Source organism: Melanotaenia boesemani, chromosome 13 (assembly GCF_017639745.1).
Source record: "Melanotaenia boesemani isolate fMelBoe1 chromosome 13, fMelBoe1.pri, whole genome shotgun sequence".
In the NCBI taxonomy this organism is placed as follows: Eukaryota; Metazoa; Chordata; class Actinopteri; order Atheriniformes; family Melanotaeniidae; genus Melanotaenia; species Melanotaenia boesemani.
In genome coordinates this window covers 30,835,003-30,854,178 of record NC_055694.1, presented here as the reverse complement: position 1 = coordinate 30,854,178, position 19,176 = coordinate 30,835,003, and the positions used below count along the sequence as shown (strand labels likewise).

General features: G+C 41.2%; 1 protein-coding gene and 1 non-coding gene across 2 annotated transcripts; both read right to left on the bottom strand.

Moving 5' to 3' along the window:
* Positions 1–6,173: 6,173 nt before the first annotated feature.
* trnak-uuu lies at positions 6,174–6,246 on the bottom strand. Its single transcript has one exon. It is a non-coding gene; the product is annotated as a tRNA-Lys (tRNA).
* A 278-nt stretch (positions 6,247–6,524) lies between these two features.
* Positions 6,525–11,378, bottom strand: LOC121650997 (inositol 1,4,5-trisphosphate receptor type 3-like). The gene is made up of 4 exons (XM_042002837.1): positions 11,208–11,378; positions 9,630–9,729; positions 6,657–6,817; positions 6,525–6,585 (listed from the first exon to the last, which is right to left on the bottom strand). The coding sequence occupies exons 1-4, from the start codon at positions 11,348–11,350 to the stop codon at positions 6,525–6,527; spliced, it is 465 nt and encodes a 154-aa protein (XP_041858771.1). The 5' UTR covers positions 11,351–11,378.
* Between the last annotated feature and the right edge of the window lie 7,798 nt (positions 11,379–19,176).

The following is a 19,176-nucleotide window of genomic DNA, read 5'->3' as shown; positions in this document are numbered from 1 at the left end:
CACCACTGGTGGAGCACAAGCAGGCCCTGAGCCTCCCTACAACACCACCCACTTTCCCCGTTTCCTGATACGCTTCCTGTGGGGAATGACGCAGGGAGCATGACTCAGGTAAGCTGGAACCGCAGACAGGGGAGGAGGAGTACCAGCTGTACAAACCTCCAACCTGAACGGTGGAAGCCATTTACAAGCCACTTGGATGTTAAGAAGCGACTGGCGATCGTAAACAAAACGAGCAGGAGCAGTATAAAAGCAATCACTAACTGAGAGTACCAAAAATAAAAGCAGAAGGACAAGGAAACCTGACAGGAAACCTGAGAGATGGCGAGCTGTGCACACTGCTGGCGCCATCTTGTCAATCATTTCCATTTGAGATAATTAAATAAAAACTACACAATAAAAGGGAACATACTGGAAGCTTTTACTTTACAGTTTTGGGCTTACTTTGCTCAGAGGAACCTTGGCACACAAAGGAATATCTGAGTCCTGTACCTATGGAAAAATTATGTCAATGTATTACAAGATTGACAGTATTAATATTAATTATCATATTCTCTTTGGGAGCTTGTGTGTTTAACTACAGTTGCACTGCTGAAAAAGACTTACTGTCATTGACAAATCACTTGTGGGAGTGTCAGAGGGTTTTTCCAGGAAAACATCGAAGGCCGGCCTGTTATCTGACAACTCCTGTACATCTTCAGTCTGAAATAGAGCAAACAAAAACACTCACACGACAACAAAAACATGTTATAAATCATCCTCCTAACTAAAGATAAGTCTTCCTTGCCTGATCCTCCATGTCATTTGAGAAATCCTGAGCCTCACAACACGCCACATGTGCAGCCAGTAACTGGATCGGCATATTTACAGAACAGGTATGACATGTTGCTTTGGGCATTTTTTCAAACTCCTTTGCACAGTAAGGAAGAGGTGAGGTGTCAAGAGTTCCTTGGACAGGTACTATGTAAAGTGTTGACTTTCCACGTGCAACTGTACTGAGGTAAGCTCCGGTATAGCCCTCTGCTTCAGGAGGCACAATGCACAATTTTCTTTGTCCAGAGCCACCTACAAAAAACAAGAAGTTATATTGGTCCATTTCTTTTAGTTAAACTGCTGATTTTAAAAAATCTTAACTCTGTGTACGAAACTTAAATCTGTGAAAAAAGATAAAAATTTCCATGTGTTACCAACAGCCTTGTACAGCATCCATGCTCCTTTCAAAGTGGCCATTTTTGAGTAGGTATCCTCAAGTTTTCTGGACAACTGTATATGAGTAATATAATACCAAGCCTTTTTTTTTAAATATTTTGCACAATGTCAATTCCTAAATTACTTTAGCAAAATAAAATTAGTTAAAGTTGGTTTTACAGTGACAAGAGTATTGTTTTATTTTGATTTGCACAGTAATTTTCTTTTATATTTACCCATGAATGGTCAGCATCCTCAGTGACACTGATGGTTCTTCGACCCATCCCTGCCTGTAGAAGGGTCAACTCATCAGAAATCTTTGGGGTTTTCTCCATATATTTGTTGACAAGATAAAACTGTATGGGAAAACACTTGACAGGGTTCAGCCTCCTTTTGAAATCAATGACACTAGTATGTGGTCTCTTTTTTCCATAATTTCTTTTCCCAAACAGTCCTGGAAAGGATCTGCAGAAGAATAAAATCAGAGATTAAAACGTGTTACAGTCTGTGAAAAAGACAGACAATATCACACATGATTATACTAAAATTCAGATATGATCACAAGATGAGTGAAAACAGGTCCATTAAATGATTATGCTCTAATGTAACAAACCTTGCCATGTTATTTGCATAATAAATACATAACATGTCGTGTTGTAAAACTGCTTTTTTAAATCACTGCTTGTAGGCAAATTAACAATGACAACAACAGTCCTCACTGTCTCTAGTTGATAGATCAGATAAGGCATTCTGCAGCAGGGACACCACCCGCCGCGCTGCGTCCTGCAACTCTCCCTATCATAGCAGGTCAACATGACAAATTAACATTAGTGTTTAGGTTTGTTTACCAGACAGTTATTTTAAAGAAATCAAAACAAAGCAAAAACTAAACAGATCCACAAGACCTAACACTTTGACTTACCACGGTAATGCTAATGGATAAAATAGCTATGGCACTTGCTAGCTAGCGCTGACCTTAACTTAAGCTTTTTTTTTTTTGTCACAATCTTTAAGGTTGTAAGTGCCACAATTGTTTCCACAATATAACAGTTACATAAACATTTTTGTAATTCGTTATTTGCATGTGCTGACAACACTAGAGATTCTTTCTTAAACTCAATGAAAAGGAGGGAGAGAGACCGAAAACTGACCAATCAGAGGATTAGACACTTCAGCCAAAGTCTCCAGCAATCGAGCGAGGGAGGACTGTTAAGCCGAACTGAGAGCGAGCGGGGCGCTGCTGTGAGCACATTGGTCCACATATGTGAACACAGTGGATTGATGAACTCTCACGAGGGTGATTCTCTGCTTGCAAATATTGTGTTATTCCCTCGCAATGCAGAAATGCCTCCTTGCGACGTGTGTTTTAACTCGCGGGTACTAATTTACTTGCTCATATCCCATATTGTGTGCAATACCAACTGAGCTATCCAGGCCATGCTGAAGTTGAGAACGATCTGATCTGAATGCCTGTTTCTGCACAATTTATCTCTGGTAATTTCATGGACAAAACTTTTTTGATTTCAATTTAATTAATTTAAACAATCTTAATTTTCCCGGTTACTCTATCTTTGAGCCATCACAAAAGCAGAAAAAATCTCAATTCCAATAAAAACTTTGTAATCTTGTATCTTTACAAGGAATCAGTGAAAATTTGTTAGAAAAACTCAGTATTTTAGATTTTGGTCAAAATGTCACATTGTTGAACTCCAGAAATGGCAGGTGCAATGGAGGCCTTCAGCAGACCTATGGAAAGCATGACTCAGCGTCCTGAAGAATTTATTCTTTTTTTTTGTTGTTCCACATGTGCTGCATGTGCAGTCAGATAATTCTCATGCTGATATTAGTGGAGGTTTAACTTCCTGTAATATGTGTACGTTTCCACATTCATTTTAGAGCAGCTCTCCACCAGTCAAGGCGTTCCTACTGAAACATGCCTGTAGTAATAAAATGTACCAACTCTTTGATGGTGATCTATCTATCTATCTATCTATCTATCTATCTATCTATCTATCTATCTATCTATCTATCTATCTATCTATCTGTCTGTCTGTCTGTCTGTCTGTCTGTCTGTCTGTCTATCTATCTATCTACCTACCTACCTACCTACCTATCTATCTATCTGAACAAATATATCTGACAAAGAAGGATTAAAAACTTGAAGATTTGCTTGTTCCTCCAGGTTTACCTGGGCTCGCGTTTTTTGGACCAGGCTGACGAACGTCTCCACCTCAGTCTTGGTGATGTGTTTCTCCAGCAGTTTGCGGTTGTTTTGCAGCAGAGCGGTAATGGTGTCCTCAGCCAGGATGTCGTAACCGATCTGACTCTGCATCACGCTGAACTGCTTTGCTATGTGCTCCTGGGAACGGTTTAACAAAACATCATCACGACAACAGAAACCAGAGAACACGGCTGTAATGTAGTGCTGAAGGCAGCTACTGTGGTCATCCTCACCTGGTTCTTGCGGTAGTCCTCCTGCGAGTGGCGCAGAACTCGATAGCAGAGGTACTGAGAGTTCTTCTGGTCGGCCAGCTCCTCCAGACGCAGCAGAGGACCCTCACCTCCATCCCGGTCCTTAAAAGGCGCCTTAAGGATGCCGAAGATCTGATCAAACACAAGTAAAAGCCTCAGTTACATGCTGTCCAATTAGAGCCAGTCTCACGGTGTAACAGGAAGTTCAGAATCTTCAGCATTCGCCACAATTTTTAATGACGTCTCCGGGTTTGTCTTGATGTGAGCATCCTCACCTGGATTGGTTTCTAGTTAAACCTTTTTACTTTTCTCTCCATTTTCTATCTTTTCTGTCTCTTTTGAATCAGTTTGTGCCATGTGTTGGTCGATCTATCTGTTTGTAGTTCGTTTTTATCTTTTCAAGGTAATTTTCCATCTTGTGTTTTTGTTTTTTGACTCTTTGTCTTTTTGGTCACAGAATGTTTCTACTGAGTCTCTGCAGACGACCCCCCAGGAAAAGTAGACCAAGAGGATAAGTTAATCTGACCCTTTATTAGAGGAGACTGTGAACTATAGAAGCTACTAACGAGGAAGACACAGAACATGTTAGACCAGTGAAAACGGGGACTCTAGTCTGATGAGTCCAGATGGGGGGAGCATGGTTGGCATTTTCATCTCAAACTATGAAATTTGGTCTCTGCTTTGAGTCTTTACGGGACTACTTTGTCATATAAAACCAGTAAATTTACTCTCAGATGATATGCGTTAATATGCTGATGACACTCAGCTCTCTTTTACTGTCTCACTAGGGGAACTCTGGTCCCAGACCAAGCTTCAGTTTGTGCCTCTGTTACATCAGTACATGGTTGTTCCAGAATTCCTGTGCATGAAGAAATGGTTGTTAAAAGTTGCTGCTAATGTACAAGATTGGATGGTTCTGGTGTGTCACCATATGAGCCATGATCTGACCTGTTTCAAGATGTTCTGCTCCCTCATCAGTTTCTGCCTCTCTCTGTTGGCTTTGGTCATGACCACATCCAGCACTGGCTGACCGCTTTTCGTCACGTCTGCCACAAAGAACACCACATCCTCCAGCAGCTTAATGGCAGACCTGAAGAAAACAAACAGCAGTGGGTGTGGGCTCCTGCTTCTTGGCATGTCCTGAGCATCACGGCGTTGTACCTGCGGTCGTTCTGGCTGATGAAGCCCTTGCTGAACTGTTCCACCACGGTACCCAGCATGGCGCTGGCATCATTTGCAAAGTCAAGATCTCTGATCTCCATCACTGGAACTGAGACGATGGCGAACGCCTCCTTGTCTTCTAGCTTATCTAAAAAAAAAAAGAAAAAAAACTCCCCAACATCTACTATATGGAAAATAAATCTTATTTGGCTTTTTTGGATAATAAAAACACTGACATCTTGTCATGAAATTTGCATTAAAAATGTTAAATAATTTAAATAATTGCTTCTTTGGCAGTTTTCATAAGGACTGAAGTTCATTGAAAGATTCAAGCAAAAAATAAATAAAAAAATAAAAAAAATAAATAAATAAAATCAAATTTAAAAAGAAAGGATTTTTGGAAGAGGACTTTTTTGTCCACTAAGGTACTGAAAGGGAAGTTAACTTAAGTGAAGACTTGCTAGGGTAAAATAATAAATATCTAAAAAGTTGGGCATTCGCACCATCTTGTATCATGTTCAAACTAAAGAAACTGTTGTTTGCTATAATCATGTGTTGAAGTAAATTTGTAATAGTAGAAATTTAAAACAAAAGAAATTACCATGTTCATTTCACACTGAAGCAAATGGAAACTCACATGAATAAAAACTTATCTTCTGTTCAGACTTGTTTAAATTAACAAAAATAAAATAAAAAAAAAGAAATTAATAGTAAATCACTTTTTAATAATTCCACAAAAAGTGCAAAGTGCATGATTAGGCAGGTGTCTGGTGCCCATGTGGATGAATTTTTCTGTAAATAACATCAATAGTTACCAGGCGTCTCTTTAAAAAGATTTCTTTTAAGAGAGAATCAGAACGACTGATCAGTCAGTTTAAGAGATGGAAGATGAAATGTTTCCTGACAGTAAAATCAAAGCAAAGATCCAGTTGTTTTCCAGCGTTTCTGGAATTCTCTGTCAAAGGTTTGGACTGGAAGTGGAGATTTGTGTTAAAACTGGTCATTCAGAAAATGGAGAAAAGATAATTTAATCAATCATCTGTTTGGTTTTGAAGTGCTTGAATTATTCTCTTTGTGTTTGGGACATGTTGTGGATGCTGTAGGTAAAGTGATTTTGTTTAATCAACCTAAACCGTAAAAAAAAAAAAAACCTATTTTCAACATATCATTGAGATAAAGGATTTGCTCTAATAGCACAGATTTTTCTGAAGTAGTTGTGCCCATCTTCATTCTTCCACTGGTTTTTGTTTCTTTCCTGAAGGATTTTCTTCTCTCTTCTCTTCTGTAACTGAGGCAGGAGACAGACAAATCCCTCCATCTTCCGTATTGAACAGTGAAAGACAAAGACAATGCTCCACCTGAACAGGGACTTGAACCCTGGACCCTCAGATTAAAAGTCTGATGCTCTACCAACTGAGCTATCCAGGCCCTGCTAAAGGTGAGAACAATCAGATCTGAATGCCTGAAGGCCTGTTTCTGCACAATTAATCTGTTATTTTCATAAACAAAACTGTTTTATTTTGTTTCAATTTAATTAATTTAAACAATCTTAATTTTCCGGGTTAGTATGTTAGATTTTGGTCAAAATGTCATATTGTTGAACTCCAGAAATGGCAGGTGCGATAGAGGCCTTCAGCAGACGTATGGCAAGCATGACTCAGCGTCCTGAAGAATTTATTCTTTTTATTTTTGTTGTTCCACATGTTCTAGCTGTTCGTCACGTCTGCCACAAAGAACACCACATCCTCCAGCAGCTTAATGGCAGACCTGAAGAAAACAAACAGCAGTGGGTGTGGGCTCCTGCTTCTTGGCATGTCCTGAGCATCACGGCGTTGTACCTGCGGTCGTTCTGGCTGATGAAGCCCTTGCTGAACTGGTCCACCACGGTACCCAGCATGGCGCTGGCATCGTTTGCAAAGTCCAGATCTCTGATCTCCATCACTGGAACTGAGACGATGGCGAACGCCTCCTTGTCTTCTTTAGTGGGACACGTCCCCAACTGTAGGACGAGCACAACCAACACATCAAACAGGAAGTGTGTCAGTCTTTTTTACTTTAAATTTAACTGAATCTTTTGACTTGGGTCACATTTCATGGCAAAAATTTACAACAGACTGAAAGAATGTCAATCCTTAATACACCACATTTATTAGAGCTGTAAATTACAGGTTTGATCACCATAAGATAGCACGTATATCGATTCAGTGTTCTCTCATAATACGATTGGATTTGGATTCAGAGATCGATAACACAATCATTTCCATTCAGCAATCATGTGTAAAATGTGTTAGAACAAAGAACATGTTCAATTATTTACTTTTGCTAATTTTGAACAACCAAGCAACTTTAACATCATTATGAGATTCCCCTACACAGGGGCCAGCATGAGATACTAAAGTACAGAAGCTGGTTGCAGACACTAGGAGGCAGCAGTGCTAACATGTAACATAACATAGCAACATGATGGGGAGAAACTCAGCTAAAAGACTCTACCAAGCATCGGCATCCAAACCAAACAGTTCCAGCCCCAATCAGTTATATGAGAATGTAAGAAAAACCAGAGAACAGCTCTGGCCACTTTAGAGCTTCTACTAATTTCTCCACTTCAAGCAAACCACACAAACAAGGAGTCATATGAAAACAGGGACAGAAACTCTGGAGCTAGCAGCCAGAATCAGAAATCCTGTCTAACTTGTGGTAAAATGTTTGATTCCAGCTCTACATAAATCTGCTAATGTGTTCTCCTATGACTCTGCCTTAGTTTGAAATGAATCATGGTTTTAAGTGAAGGATTCACTCTTCCTATCATAGACTATGTTGGTCTTCACTTCTTTCTGGATCCTCATAGTGTTTCTAAGGTGAATGTGGGGGCTATCCCTGGGTCCTCTGACTCTGACTGTTGATAGAGGTGTCTATCATCAACATCGGATGATGGCTTCCTGAGATATTTACCTGTGTAACACCTCTATTAAACCACCTGGAAAACTGCTCAGGAGATAACAATTTACATTTTCTACTGTGTTCCAGGTGAATTTTCTCTGACACAGTAACATGTCTTGATCTAGAAACTTCTGTAATAATCTCATACGTCTCAGCCTTCTGTAGAGACCAACATCACACATACAGCCCTTGTTGTTGTGAAGATATTAATTTATTTATATGGGCCACATAAGGAAAAAGTTAATGAAACTTTGAGTAATTACAGAGCTCTTCCAACTTATTTGATATATTGTACATACTTCAACTTTACTCCCTGTATCTGATGATGAGCATGTTCATAATAATAAATGGCAGATGGAAGAATCCACCGTCGAAGGGTCCCTGACACTTTCCCAGAGTTCTGAATGAAAGTGGAAGCGAACTGTTTTTGGTTCTGCAATGGTGTGGTGGAAAACAAACGAAAGTCATGAACTGACTAACATTTTCCTACAGAAAAACACTTCCAGTGAACGTGAGATGAAAGAAGAGACGTGATGAGTTATCATGATGGAGGGTATCCAGATCTGACTCAGAAATTTCTATTTCTCTTTTTGTTCACAATGTTTGATCGAAAAGTTTTATCTCCATTCTGCTGAACGATTAAAAATTTCCCAGTATGATTAGTTCAATGAAGCATGATGAAATATCAGAATTTGAACTTTTATTGGTTAAAGAGGCAATTCATCACTTGAAGACTGAAGGAATTAAAAACATCACTATGTGGCGAACTAAAGGTGTAATTTCATCTGGAGCATCGCATGACACCACACACCGTCCCTCTGTGTTGATCTCCAGCCGCGTGTTTACCAGCCGGTTTACCAGCTGGTGATTCTCTGCCTCCTCTCTCCACTCGGAGCCCTTTGCCCTCCCTTCCTACAAAAAGGCTGGAGCAAGCGAACAAAGCAGCGCATATTGTCTAAGCAAAATGGTGGAGAGCGAAACAAAACATATAGACAGTATACAGTATATATATATACGTCCAAAGACATGCATGTCAGGTTAATTGGTCTCTCTAAATTCTCCCTAGCAATGAGTGTGAGTGGTTGGATGTCTCTCTGTGTTGGCCCTGTGACGGACTGGTGACATGTCCAGGGTGTACCTGCCTCTCACCTGCTAAACACCGGGTTAGGCTCCCGTTCCCCCACAACCCGTAGTGGACCGAGCGTGTAGGTAATGGATATATACACATACACACACACATGTATATATATATATATATATATATATATATATAGTTAATAATAGTTAATATACAGTTAATTTTTATTCTTTCTTCTATCTTAAAGATGTATGTGTATATTCAATTAATTTTTGTCCATTTTTAATGCATGTACTTACTTGCCCCCTTTCTTTTCTTTCTGCATGCTGGTATAACTAATCACATCTCCACAACCTGTTATAACACTGAACCATTATGCTTTGAACTGATATATTGAATTCTGACCAAATTTGTGATTTACATCCCTTGTTTTTTAATCTTTTTCAGTTTGAATCTTTATTTAATTTTCTGTTTCTCTGTTATCAGGTTTCTGTTATTGCTTTTATAAAATCCATTTGTTAAAATTATGACAAGTTTATTGTTGTCCTGTCAAAGATGGTGATGAAGCACCTTTATGTATTTATATGTTCAATATTTTACTTTAAAAAAAGAAGCCAAAAAACAGAAACAGCTGGTTGGAGCAGCTGATCAATCAGCTGATAAACAGATGATCAGTTCTGATAATTAGTGAACATTTCAGACAGTTTGCAAGCCACATGTTTAAACAAGAAAACTTACTTCAATATCTAAGAAGATAAAATATGGAAGCTGTGACCCTCTGCAGACAACTCACCATGAGTCTGATGGGTCGCTCCTCCTCGATGTCTATGGGAACGTTGGTGCTCTGGATCCACGTGTTGGTGCAGAGATGCCTCAGTCGTACATACGAATTCCTGAAAGACAAACAGCTGTCAGACAGAAATAGAGAAAAATGATGTTCACCATCTTCCCTGATCAACCATTCAGATTGAGTGATGTCAGTGACAGACATGAGGCAGATTTAACAGAACGAATCATCTGAAAACAGACGATGATGAAGTCCAGCGATGACATCACACACTGACTGATCGAGGTTCTCCTTCCATCACTGACCCAATCCTCTCTGCTCTGTTTATCTGTTTGTTTGTTTTGCCAGTGAAACTGTCAGACTGCAGGTTTACGTCTGGGAGGCAGAATCTTTAGTTATTAGATCCCTCACTGTGGAACCAGCTCCCAGTCTGGCTTCAGGAAGCAGACCCCCTTTCTACCTTTCAGATCTGTCTTCAAACTTCCCTTCCAGATAAATCTTATAGTGAGATCTGGCTTGGCAACCCTTATTCATTCCTTTAGTCCTGCTGCTATATGCCGAGGCTGATGAGGGACATCCCATGATGCACTGGGCTCCTTTCTGCTCTCTTGACTCTCCACGTAGAAATATCTCACATAGATGTTGTCATTATTAATTTGTGTTCCTCTTCTTCTTTTTTGGGCAGAGACCTGTATCCTATGAAGCTGGATTTTCTCTTATCCAGGTAACGTCAGGGTTAACTCAGGGTTTTCTGTACTACGAAGCTGGTTAATCACCATGGTAACTTACACTGAACAGCTAACCTGCTCCGGAGCAGGTTATGTTCTGAATAAGAGATCAAGTATAAAAGCGTCACCTCCTGACCAATCAGCTCTCTTTTAGAAGATCCCGTCGACGGTGCACAGGTTGTGACAGGAGTGCTTAGGAGACAAAGAGTTTGTAGGGATAGATGCTTCCTTCTCATGAAGGCAGAAAGCCTCGTCACTGAGCGCTTTGAAGAATGTTTTTGTTCTTGACTTGTTCCCAGGTCCATTTAGCTCCAGCAGGGTTGCTTGTGACATGACGAGTTTAATGATAATGGTTACATATGGCAGAACTGCAGGACCATGGATTTATTGAAAATTGTGAGGAAAACCACTATCCTTCCACTTTGCCACACATCTAAACCAGGTCTGACTGGATCTCGTCTCTGCTGAATATCTTTTTCATTTTTTGCTGAAAGTGTTGATGCCTTTGGTCATTGTTTTTGTGCTCATGCATTAGTTTTTATTTATGTCTCACTTTTGTTAGATAAAACTATGATGAAAACTATGACAAGAACTACAGGTCTATGAAACAAACTTTTACCCCACCCCCTCTAAAAAAGACCCAGTCTACTTTGAAAATATTATGCATGTGTGTTACATGGTGACATTACAGAGTACAAGAAGTAAAAACTGGACTGAAAACTAGCTGATTTAGGAGACTCACCAAAAGTGGGTGTAACTTTTTCACATGCATGAATAAAAGAGGAACCCTGAAAGTCCTACTGTAAACTATGTAAACATCCGAGCTTCCTGCCGACCTCTGCTGCTGTTTTCCTACCGTGGCACAAAGGAGTCGGTTTTCTGCAGAGTGGTCGGGTCGAGCTCAAACAGCGAGGCAATGTCGTTCCCATGAGGCACCACCACCAGCTTGTACTTGATCCTCTCACCATGGGAGCGCTTGTTACTACGACTACCATCCATCTACAGGAAGGTCAGAGGTTAGGATGAGGATGTGAAGGGGTTAAAAAACTACACCTCACCAGAAGTAGTACCTACTGTACCAAATATTTTACCCAAAATTCATAAATGTATTCATTCATCATCTGTACCCAATATGTAATAGAAATTAAAAATATATATATCAAAGTCAAAGTCAAAGTCAAAGAGGTTTATTTGTCACATGCACAGTTATACATAGTACAATTGTACAGTGAAATGTGTATTCTGTACCTGCATCCTTTAAGAATAGAAAGAATGAGCTAAATATTTATCAAATAGAATAAAAATAGAATAGAATAAAAAAAAGATAAATCTTTTTTCTTTTAAATAAGATAAAAGAATAGCAGCATACTTATGTATATTTACATACATATTTACATGTGCAAATAGGAGTGAGAAGTGGCTTTTGTTTTGTTCTGTGCTCAGAGTTGAGCAAGCAGACAGCCAGGGGGAAGAAACTCTTCTCCAGCCTCTCAGTCTTAGTCCTCAGGCAGCGGAAGCGCCGGCCTGATGGCAGTGGAGAGAAGAGAGAGTGTGCGGGGTGGCTGGGCTGACTGAGGATCCTCTTAGCCCTTGACCTGCAACATTCCACATAAATGTCCTGCAGGTTGGGGAGAGTTGTTCTGGTGGTCCGCTCAGCTGCTCGGACCACCCTTTTTAGGGCCAAGAGGTCCTGCTTTGTGCAGTTCCCCATCCACGTGGTGATGCTCCCACACAGGATGCTCTTAATGGTGCAGGTGTAAAAGTTCTTGAGCACCCTGAGAGGGAGCTTAAAGTCTCTCAGTCGTCTGAGGAGGAACAGACGCTGTCTGGCCTTCTTCACAGTTGTTGTGATGTGCTGAGTCCAGGTCAGGTCTTGTGATATGGTCACTCCCAGGTACCTGAAAGTGTCCACACGTTCCACCTCAGAGCCACTGATGAGGAGTGGATGGAGGCTCCTCTGCTGTTTCCTGAAGTCCACTATCAGCTCTTTTGTTTTGCTGACATTTAACAGGAGATGGTTCTCCTGGCACCAGACCTCCAGGTGGGAGACCTCCCTCCTGTAGGTGGGAGATCAGTCCTACAACGGCTGTGTCGTCAGCAAACTTTATGATGACATTTGAGTCTGAAGTGGCCTCACAGTCATTAGTGTATAGTGAGTACAGCAGGGGGCTGAGCACACAGCCCTGGGGGGATCCTGTGTTGAGGGTGAGGGGAGATGAGGAGTGGTGACCCAGCCTAACCACCTGTGGTCGTCCGGTCAGGAAGCTGTGGACCCACCTGCATAGTGAAGGATTCACTCTTAGGTCATACAGCTTTGACACTAGTCTGGAGGGGACTATGGTATTAAATGCTGAGCTGTAATCAACAAACAGCACTCTCACATAGTTCCCCTTACCAGTGTCCACATGGGAGAGGGTCTTGTGGAGGAGGAGGGCTATGGCGTCGTCCATGGATCTGTTTGGTCTGTAAGCAAACTGTAGTGGGTCCAGGGTGGAGGGCAGTGTGGAGGTGATGAAAGTCTTTATCAGTCTCTCAAAACATTTCATCACCACAGGTGTGAGGGCTATGGGCCTGTAGTCAGTGGGACTGCTGGGGTTTGGTTTCTTAGGGACCGGGACTATCACAGACTTTTTAAAGCAGGTGGGGATCACACACAGTTTCAGGGAGAGGTTGAATATCTGTGTAAACAGAGGCGCCAGCTGATCAGCACAGGCTTTGAGGACACGTCCGCTGATACCGTCTGGTCCAGGTTTCCTGGTGTTTACACTTTTAAACACCTTCCTCACGTCTCGTTCCGTCACGGTGAATGTCTCCTCCTCTCCAGCTGGGAGCGCAACGTGTGGTCGGTCTCCCGACTCGAAGAAGATATTCAGTTCGTTAGCCAGAGAAGCGTCGGCACTCACCGGATGTGTGTGTGTTGCTTTATAGTCTGTGATGGCACGAAGTCCCTGCCAGAGTCCCCTGGAGTCAGACTGTTCCATCTGATGCTCCAGTCTACGTCCGTAGCGTTGTTTGGCCTCCTTCACCGCCCTCCGGACGTTGTATAGGGCAGCCTTGTATTCCTCCATGTTCCCAGTGGCGAGGCCGGAGTTATAGGCAGCTGTGCGGGAGCGCAGAACGTCGCGGATAGATTTTTCCACCCACGGCTTCTGGTTTGGAAAGGCTCGGGTGATCCTCTTAGGCGTTGTATCTTCCACGAGCTTTCCAATAAATCCCATAACAGCTTCCTTAAACTCCTCGATGTCTCCGCCCGCGCTGCTGCGGAACATGTCCCAGTCGGCTGATTCCAACGCACCCTGTAGAGCGGCCTTCTCTTCTCTCACCACAGGTAGCTCCTGCTTGAGCTTCTGTTTATACATATATATATATATATATATATGTATATCAGATTCAGATTCATGATTTACTATCCTTTCAGGTCATTGGAGAGAAAAAAAAGTCTCCTTCCAAAAACTGCTTCTAAAAAATGAAGAAATAATATTTTACAACACTTTTTTTTCTCAGATGTTTTAATTATCTTCAGCCCTAACCAAAAATACCAAATATTAAATAATTTAAATTATTTTGAACCCTTTAAATGCTAATTTTCCAACGCAAAGTCATTGTTTTCATAAAACTAAAAACAGAAAAAATTGAGTATTTTCTTTCCCATAATAGATTTTTTTACCATAATAGATTTTTTTACCATAACAGATTTTTTACCATAATAGATTTCTTTTACCATAATAGATTGTTTTTGCCATAATAGATTTTTTTTACCATAACAGATTTTTTACCATAATAGATTTTTTTTTACCATAATAGATTTTTTACCATAATAGATTTTTTTTTTTACCATAATAGATTTTTTTTTACCATAATAGATTTTTTTTACCATAATAGATTTTTTTACCATAATAGATTTTTTTTACCATAATAGATTTTTTACCATAATAGATTTTGGGATGTTGTGGACTTAATGTAAAGATCAGTCTTAGTTAGTTAAAATAAATAACAAAATCAATTTTGTTCCATATTTTAGTTTTTTTTCTGTTAATTCTGTTATAATGCTGTTGTGATGATGTTATTCTGAGTCTGTTACCATGGTAACAGACTGATGGTGATTTTTTTATTGTGATCCATAAATGTGTCGGATTCTGGGTAAAGATTCTGATGACGTAACTAAAATCAGCTGATCTGACTTAAAGCTCAGACTTTTTGATCAGAGTTTGCTGAACCTGCTTTCTGGCATCAGATTATGTTTTTGTTTGTTTTTTATTTATTTATTTTTGTTTTATTTTGTTGTTTGTTTTTATATGTCTTTTATTTGTTTTTGTTTTATTGTTTAAGCAGTTTTAATAAGCAGTCAGATAATAATAGTTTCAATAGTATAATGATATATAACCTTTGTTAAATCTCTAACCTTCATTTTTCACAACAAAAGCTTTTCTGCTGTTTTCATGTCATGTTTTACATTTTTAGACTCACACAAAGAAGTAAAAAAAACACTGAACATTAACCATAGTTTTTTTTTGGGTTTTTTTTTTATTTAATTTTTTTTTTTTTTTTTTTTTTTTTTTTAGAGGGGATAGGAAAGGAGGAAAGGGAAAAAAGAGTTGTGGTTAAAAGGAAAAGGAGAAAGACCCACTGATCACTAGACACTGATGTTTGGTTGAAAGTTGATTTTTTTGATGACTGACTGTTTCTCAGCTACAATCATCTCTGTCATTGTGTGGCTGTAAAATTTCTGTTGAACTATACAGCTACACTTTCAGGGAATGAATACCTAATTATACCATTAAGGGTACAAGGGATTATCACTGGGGTAGAACCCTTAAAGGTACAGCTGAACCCTCTACAGCCCAGTTTATACCTCATACAGACCAATACTGTCCCTCTGGGGGCTGTCTGGTCTTAACAAGGTAAAAACTACACTGTTGAGGGAACAGCAGCGCCTTTGAGGGTACCACACCAGGGACAATCCATTTAACCCCTGAAGGTACAATTAAGTACTTATTTTCTGAAAGTATAAACAATGACAGAAATCTTAAAATCAATTTAGATGTCTTTTGACACCTTTTCAGTCAAATTGTGTTCAGTGGGGGTGAAAGGACAGGGATAGGAAGAGAAAATAAGCAGATTTAAGGCAAAAAGAAAATAATTGAGGTAGATCTTCATGCCAGAAATTCCTCAGTGTCCAGCGTGGAGAGATTTCTGGCTCACAGATGTCTTTTGGGCTTATTCTTCTTTAAACATCAGAGCTTCTAGGTTCTGAACTCTCCTCAGTAAGCCCTCTCTGAACCTTTTTCTCTCTTGTTGTTTCTGTTCTTGAAACTTCTTCATAGAGATGATTTTTTCTAGAAGCTCTGACTTTTCGTCTTGCTGCTGCTTCTCCTGGTCTTCCAGTTCTCTCTCCAACTCCATCACGGATCTTTCTGTGGAGGTTTTAGTTTCTTCCTGCTCAGCCAGAAGAAGGTTCTTGTGCTGCTCCCATTGCTGTTTCTGCTGATCAAATTCTTCCTGGGTTTTTACCAGAGCAGACTTTATGCCGGAGCTCTCCTCCACCTCCTGGGCCAAACAGGTCTCAGCTCTCGATGCTCTGGTCTTTTCAGCAGTGCGAGCAGCTTCCAGCTCGACCACTCTGCTGGAGACGTCTGCATGCTGCTGATGCTTTTTCTTCAGTTCAGCATACAGGATGGCCATCTCCTTCTCAGACACAGATTTCTGAGATTTTATTTGTCGTTTCAGCCTCTCCACATCAGTCATGAGAGCCATTTTCTCATCGCTGGTGTCTTGTTGTTGATCCCGGAGCTGAATGTGAATCTGGCTCAGTTCGGTTTTGGCTTTGTCCGTTTGACACTGGAGCTCAGATACAGAAGTCTCAGCCAGTTCTCTTTTCTGCCTCTCCTCATTGAGTTCTGCCTCCATTTCCTTCACCTGTTTAAACGCTAATGACTGCATGATGTTACTTCTGTGGACCTGATTTTGCAGTTCCTTTAGCTGATTCAGCAAGTCCTCATGTTGTTTCTGAAGCTCTGAAATCTTTTCATCCTTTCCAGTCAAGGTCTGATGAAACTGGAGTTCTGGGATCATCAGCAGACCGGAGCTGTGAGGGAGGCTCTGTTCATCAACATGGTTTGTGTTGACAGACTGGTTGGTTGTTGGTTTGTTGGCCAGCAGAAGTTTAAGGATTGGATGTGGATCTGTGGCTGGAGGTGCTGGCAATGAAGGGATCAACTCAGGCTCTGGTTCTGTTGGTGGTATTAGATCCACAGATTCTGAAGGGACCCCAACAGGGATTTCTGATCCTGGGTTTCCAGATGTTATTTGGGGATTCTCCAGGTTTGCAGGAATCTTGAGGTCTTCCTGGGTCTTTTCTGCATGATGTTCAGATGTTTGACTCTCTGCCTGAGTGTTCAGCAATGCACCAGAGTAAGACTCACCATTGTCCTGGACATTTGATGCATCTTCAACCAACTTTGGTAGCTGAGGGACTTCCTCAAGGTTATCCTCATGGTTTTTGTTCATGGGTTCCAATGGTTGATTCCAGGCAGGCGCCAAAATGATATTCTTCTTACATTTCTTGCGTCGTTTTCTTTTACTTTCTTGTTCTGCTGCCCTTGGCTCTTCAATGACAGACTGTATTTCTTGTAGAGCGGGCGCTTCTTCCTCCGACGCTCGTTCGGTGGAAGTCTGTTCAGACTGTTCTGCAGGGATTGGAGCAAGCATGTTGGATGGAGATTCTTGCTCTGACAGGCTTGCTCCTGGTTGGGAACCCTGGTCTGCAACAGACATATTGACAACGCTGTTGGTTTCCAGTACAGATGAATCTTTATCACATTCTCTGACTGGAGGCTGTGCAGATGAAACAGCCTCAAGACTTTCCAGCTCAGCCTCTGTGTTGTCTTTATGTCTCCTGTCTGTTGGGTGTTCGGGTGTTTGACTCTCTGCCTGATGACAGGACGGATTCAGGTTTTCAGGCAGAGCACCAACAACTTCAGTCTCTGGTGGTGGATGACTGGAGATTTCCTCAAGCCGAACTTGTGTTGGTTTTATTAGAACCAAAGGTTCTGCAACAAGTTCAGCTGGGATTTCAGATCCTGTGCCTCCAGATGTTATCGGGGGATTCTCCAGGTTTTCAGGAATCTTGAGGTCTTTCTGAGTCTTGTCCATGTGTTGTTCAGATGTTTGACTCTCTGCCTCAGTGTTCAGCAATGCACCAGAGTAAGACTCATCTTTGTCCTGGACATTTGATGGATCTTTAACCAACTCTGGTAGCTGAGGGACTTCCTCAAGATTATCCTCAAGGTTTTTGTCCATGGATTCTGATTGTAGATCCCAGACTATTGGAGGTCTAGTTTTCTTGTTTTTCTTGCGTCGTTTTCTTGTACTTTCTTGTTCTGCTGCCCTTGGCTCTTCAGTGACAGACTTTACTTCTTGTAGAGCGGGCGCTTCTTTCTCCGACGCTGGTTTGGTGGACGTCTGTTCAGACTGTTCTGTAGGGATCGGAGCAAGCATGTTGGATGGAGATTCTTGCTCTGACAAGTTTGTTCCTGGTTGGGAACCCTGGTCTGCAACAGACATATTGACAACGCTGTTGGTTTCCAGTACAGATGAATCTTTTTCATCATCTCTGACTGGAGGCTGTGCAGATGAAACAGCCTCAAGACTTTCCAGCTCAGTCTCTGTGTTGTCTTTATGTCTCCTGTCTGTTGGGTGTTCAGGTGTTTGACTCTCTGCCTGATGACAGGAAGGATTCAGGTTTTCAGGCAGAGCACCAGCAACTTCAGTCTCTGATGGTGGATGACTGGAGATTTCCTCAAGCCGAACTTGTGTTGGTTTTATTAGAACCAAAGGTTCTGCATTAAGTTCAGCTGGGATTTCAGATCCTGGGCCTCCAGATGTTATCGGGGGATTCTCCAGGTTTTCAGGAATCTTGAGGTCTTTCTGAGTCTTGTCTATGTGTTGTTCAGATGTTTGACTCTCTGCCTCAGTGTTCAGCAATGCATCAGAGTAAGACTCATCTTTGTCCTGGACATTTGATGGATCTTTAACCAACTCTGGTAGCTGAGGGACTTCCTCAAGATTATTCTCAAGGTTTTTGTCAATGGATTCCGATTGTAGATCACAGACTTTCCCAGGTCTATTTTTCTTGTTTCTCTTGCGTCGTTTTCTTTTACTTTGTTGTTCTGCTGCCCTTGGCTCTTCAATGACAGATTTTATTTCTTGTAGAGCGGGCGCTTCTTTCTCCGACGCTGGTTTGGTGGAGGTCTGTACAGACAGTTCTGTAGGGATCGGAGCAAGCATGTTGGATGGAGATTCTTGCTCTGACAGGTTTGCTCCTGGTTGGGAACCCTGGTCTGCAACAGACATATTGACAACGCTGTTGGTTTCCAGTACAGATGAATCCTTTTTGTGTTCTCTGACTGGAGGCTGTGCAGATGAAACAGCCTCAAGACTTTCCAGCTCAGTCTCTGTGTTGTCTTTATGTCTCCTGTCTGTTGGGTGTTCAGGTGTTTGACTCTCTGCCTGATGACAGGACTCATTCAGGTTTTCAGGCAGAGCACCAACAACTTCAGTCTCTGATGGTGGATGACTGGAGATTTCCTTAAGCTGAACTTGTGTTGGTTTTATCAGAACCAAAGGTTCTGCAATGATTTCAGCTGGGATTTCAGATTCTGGGCCTCCAAATGTTATTGGGGAATTCAGGCTTCCAGATTTCAATGAATTTTCAGCAGAAGTTGCTGCCTGAGGAGAGCGCACCTCAAAGATAGGTTTCAAAGGTTTACGTCCCCTGACTTTACCTTTTTTAACTTTCTTTTGATCTCCTTCAACTTCTCCTTCGA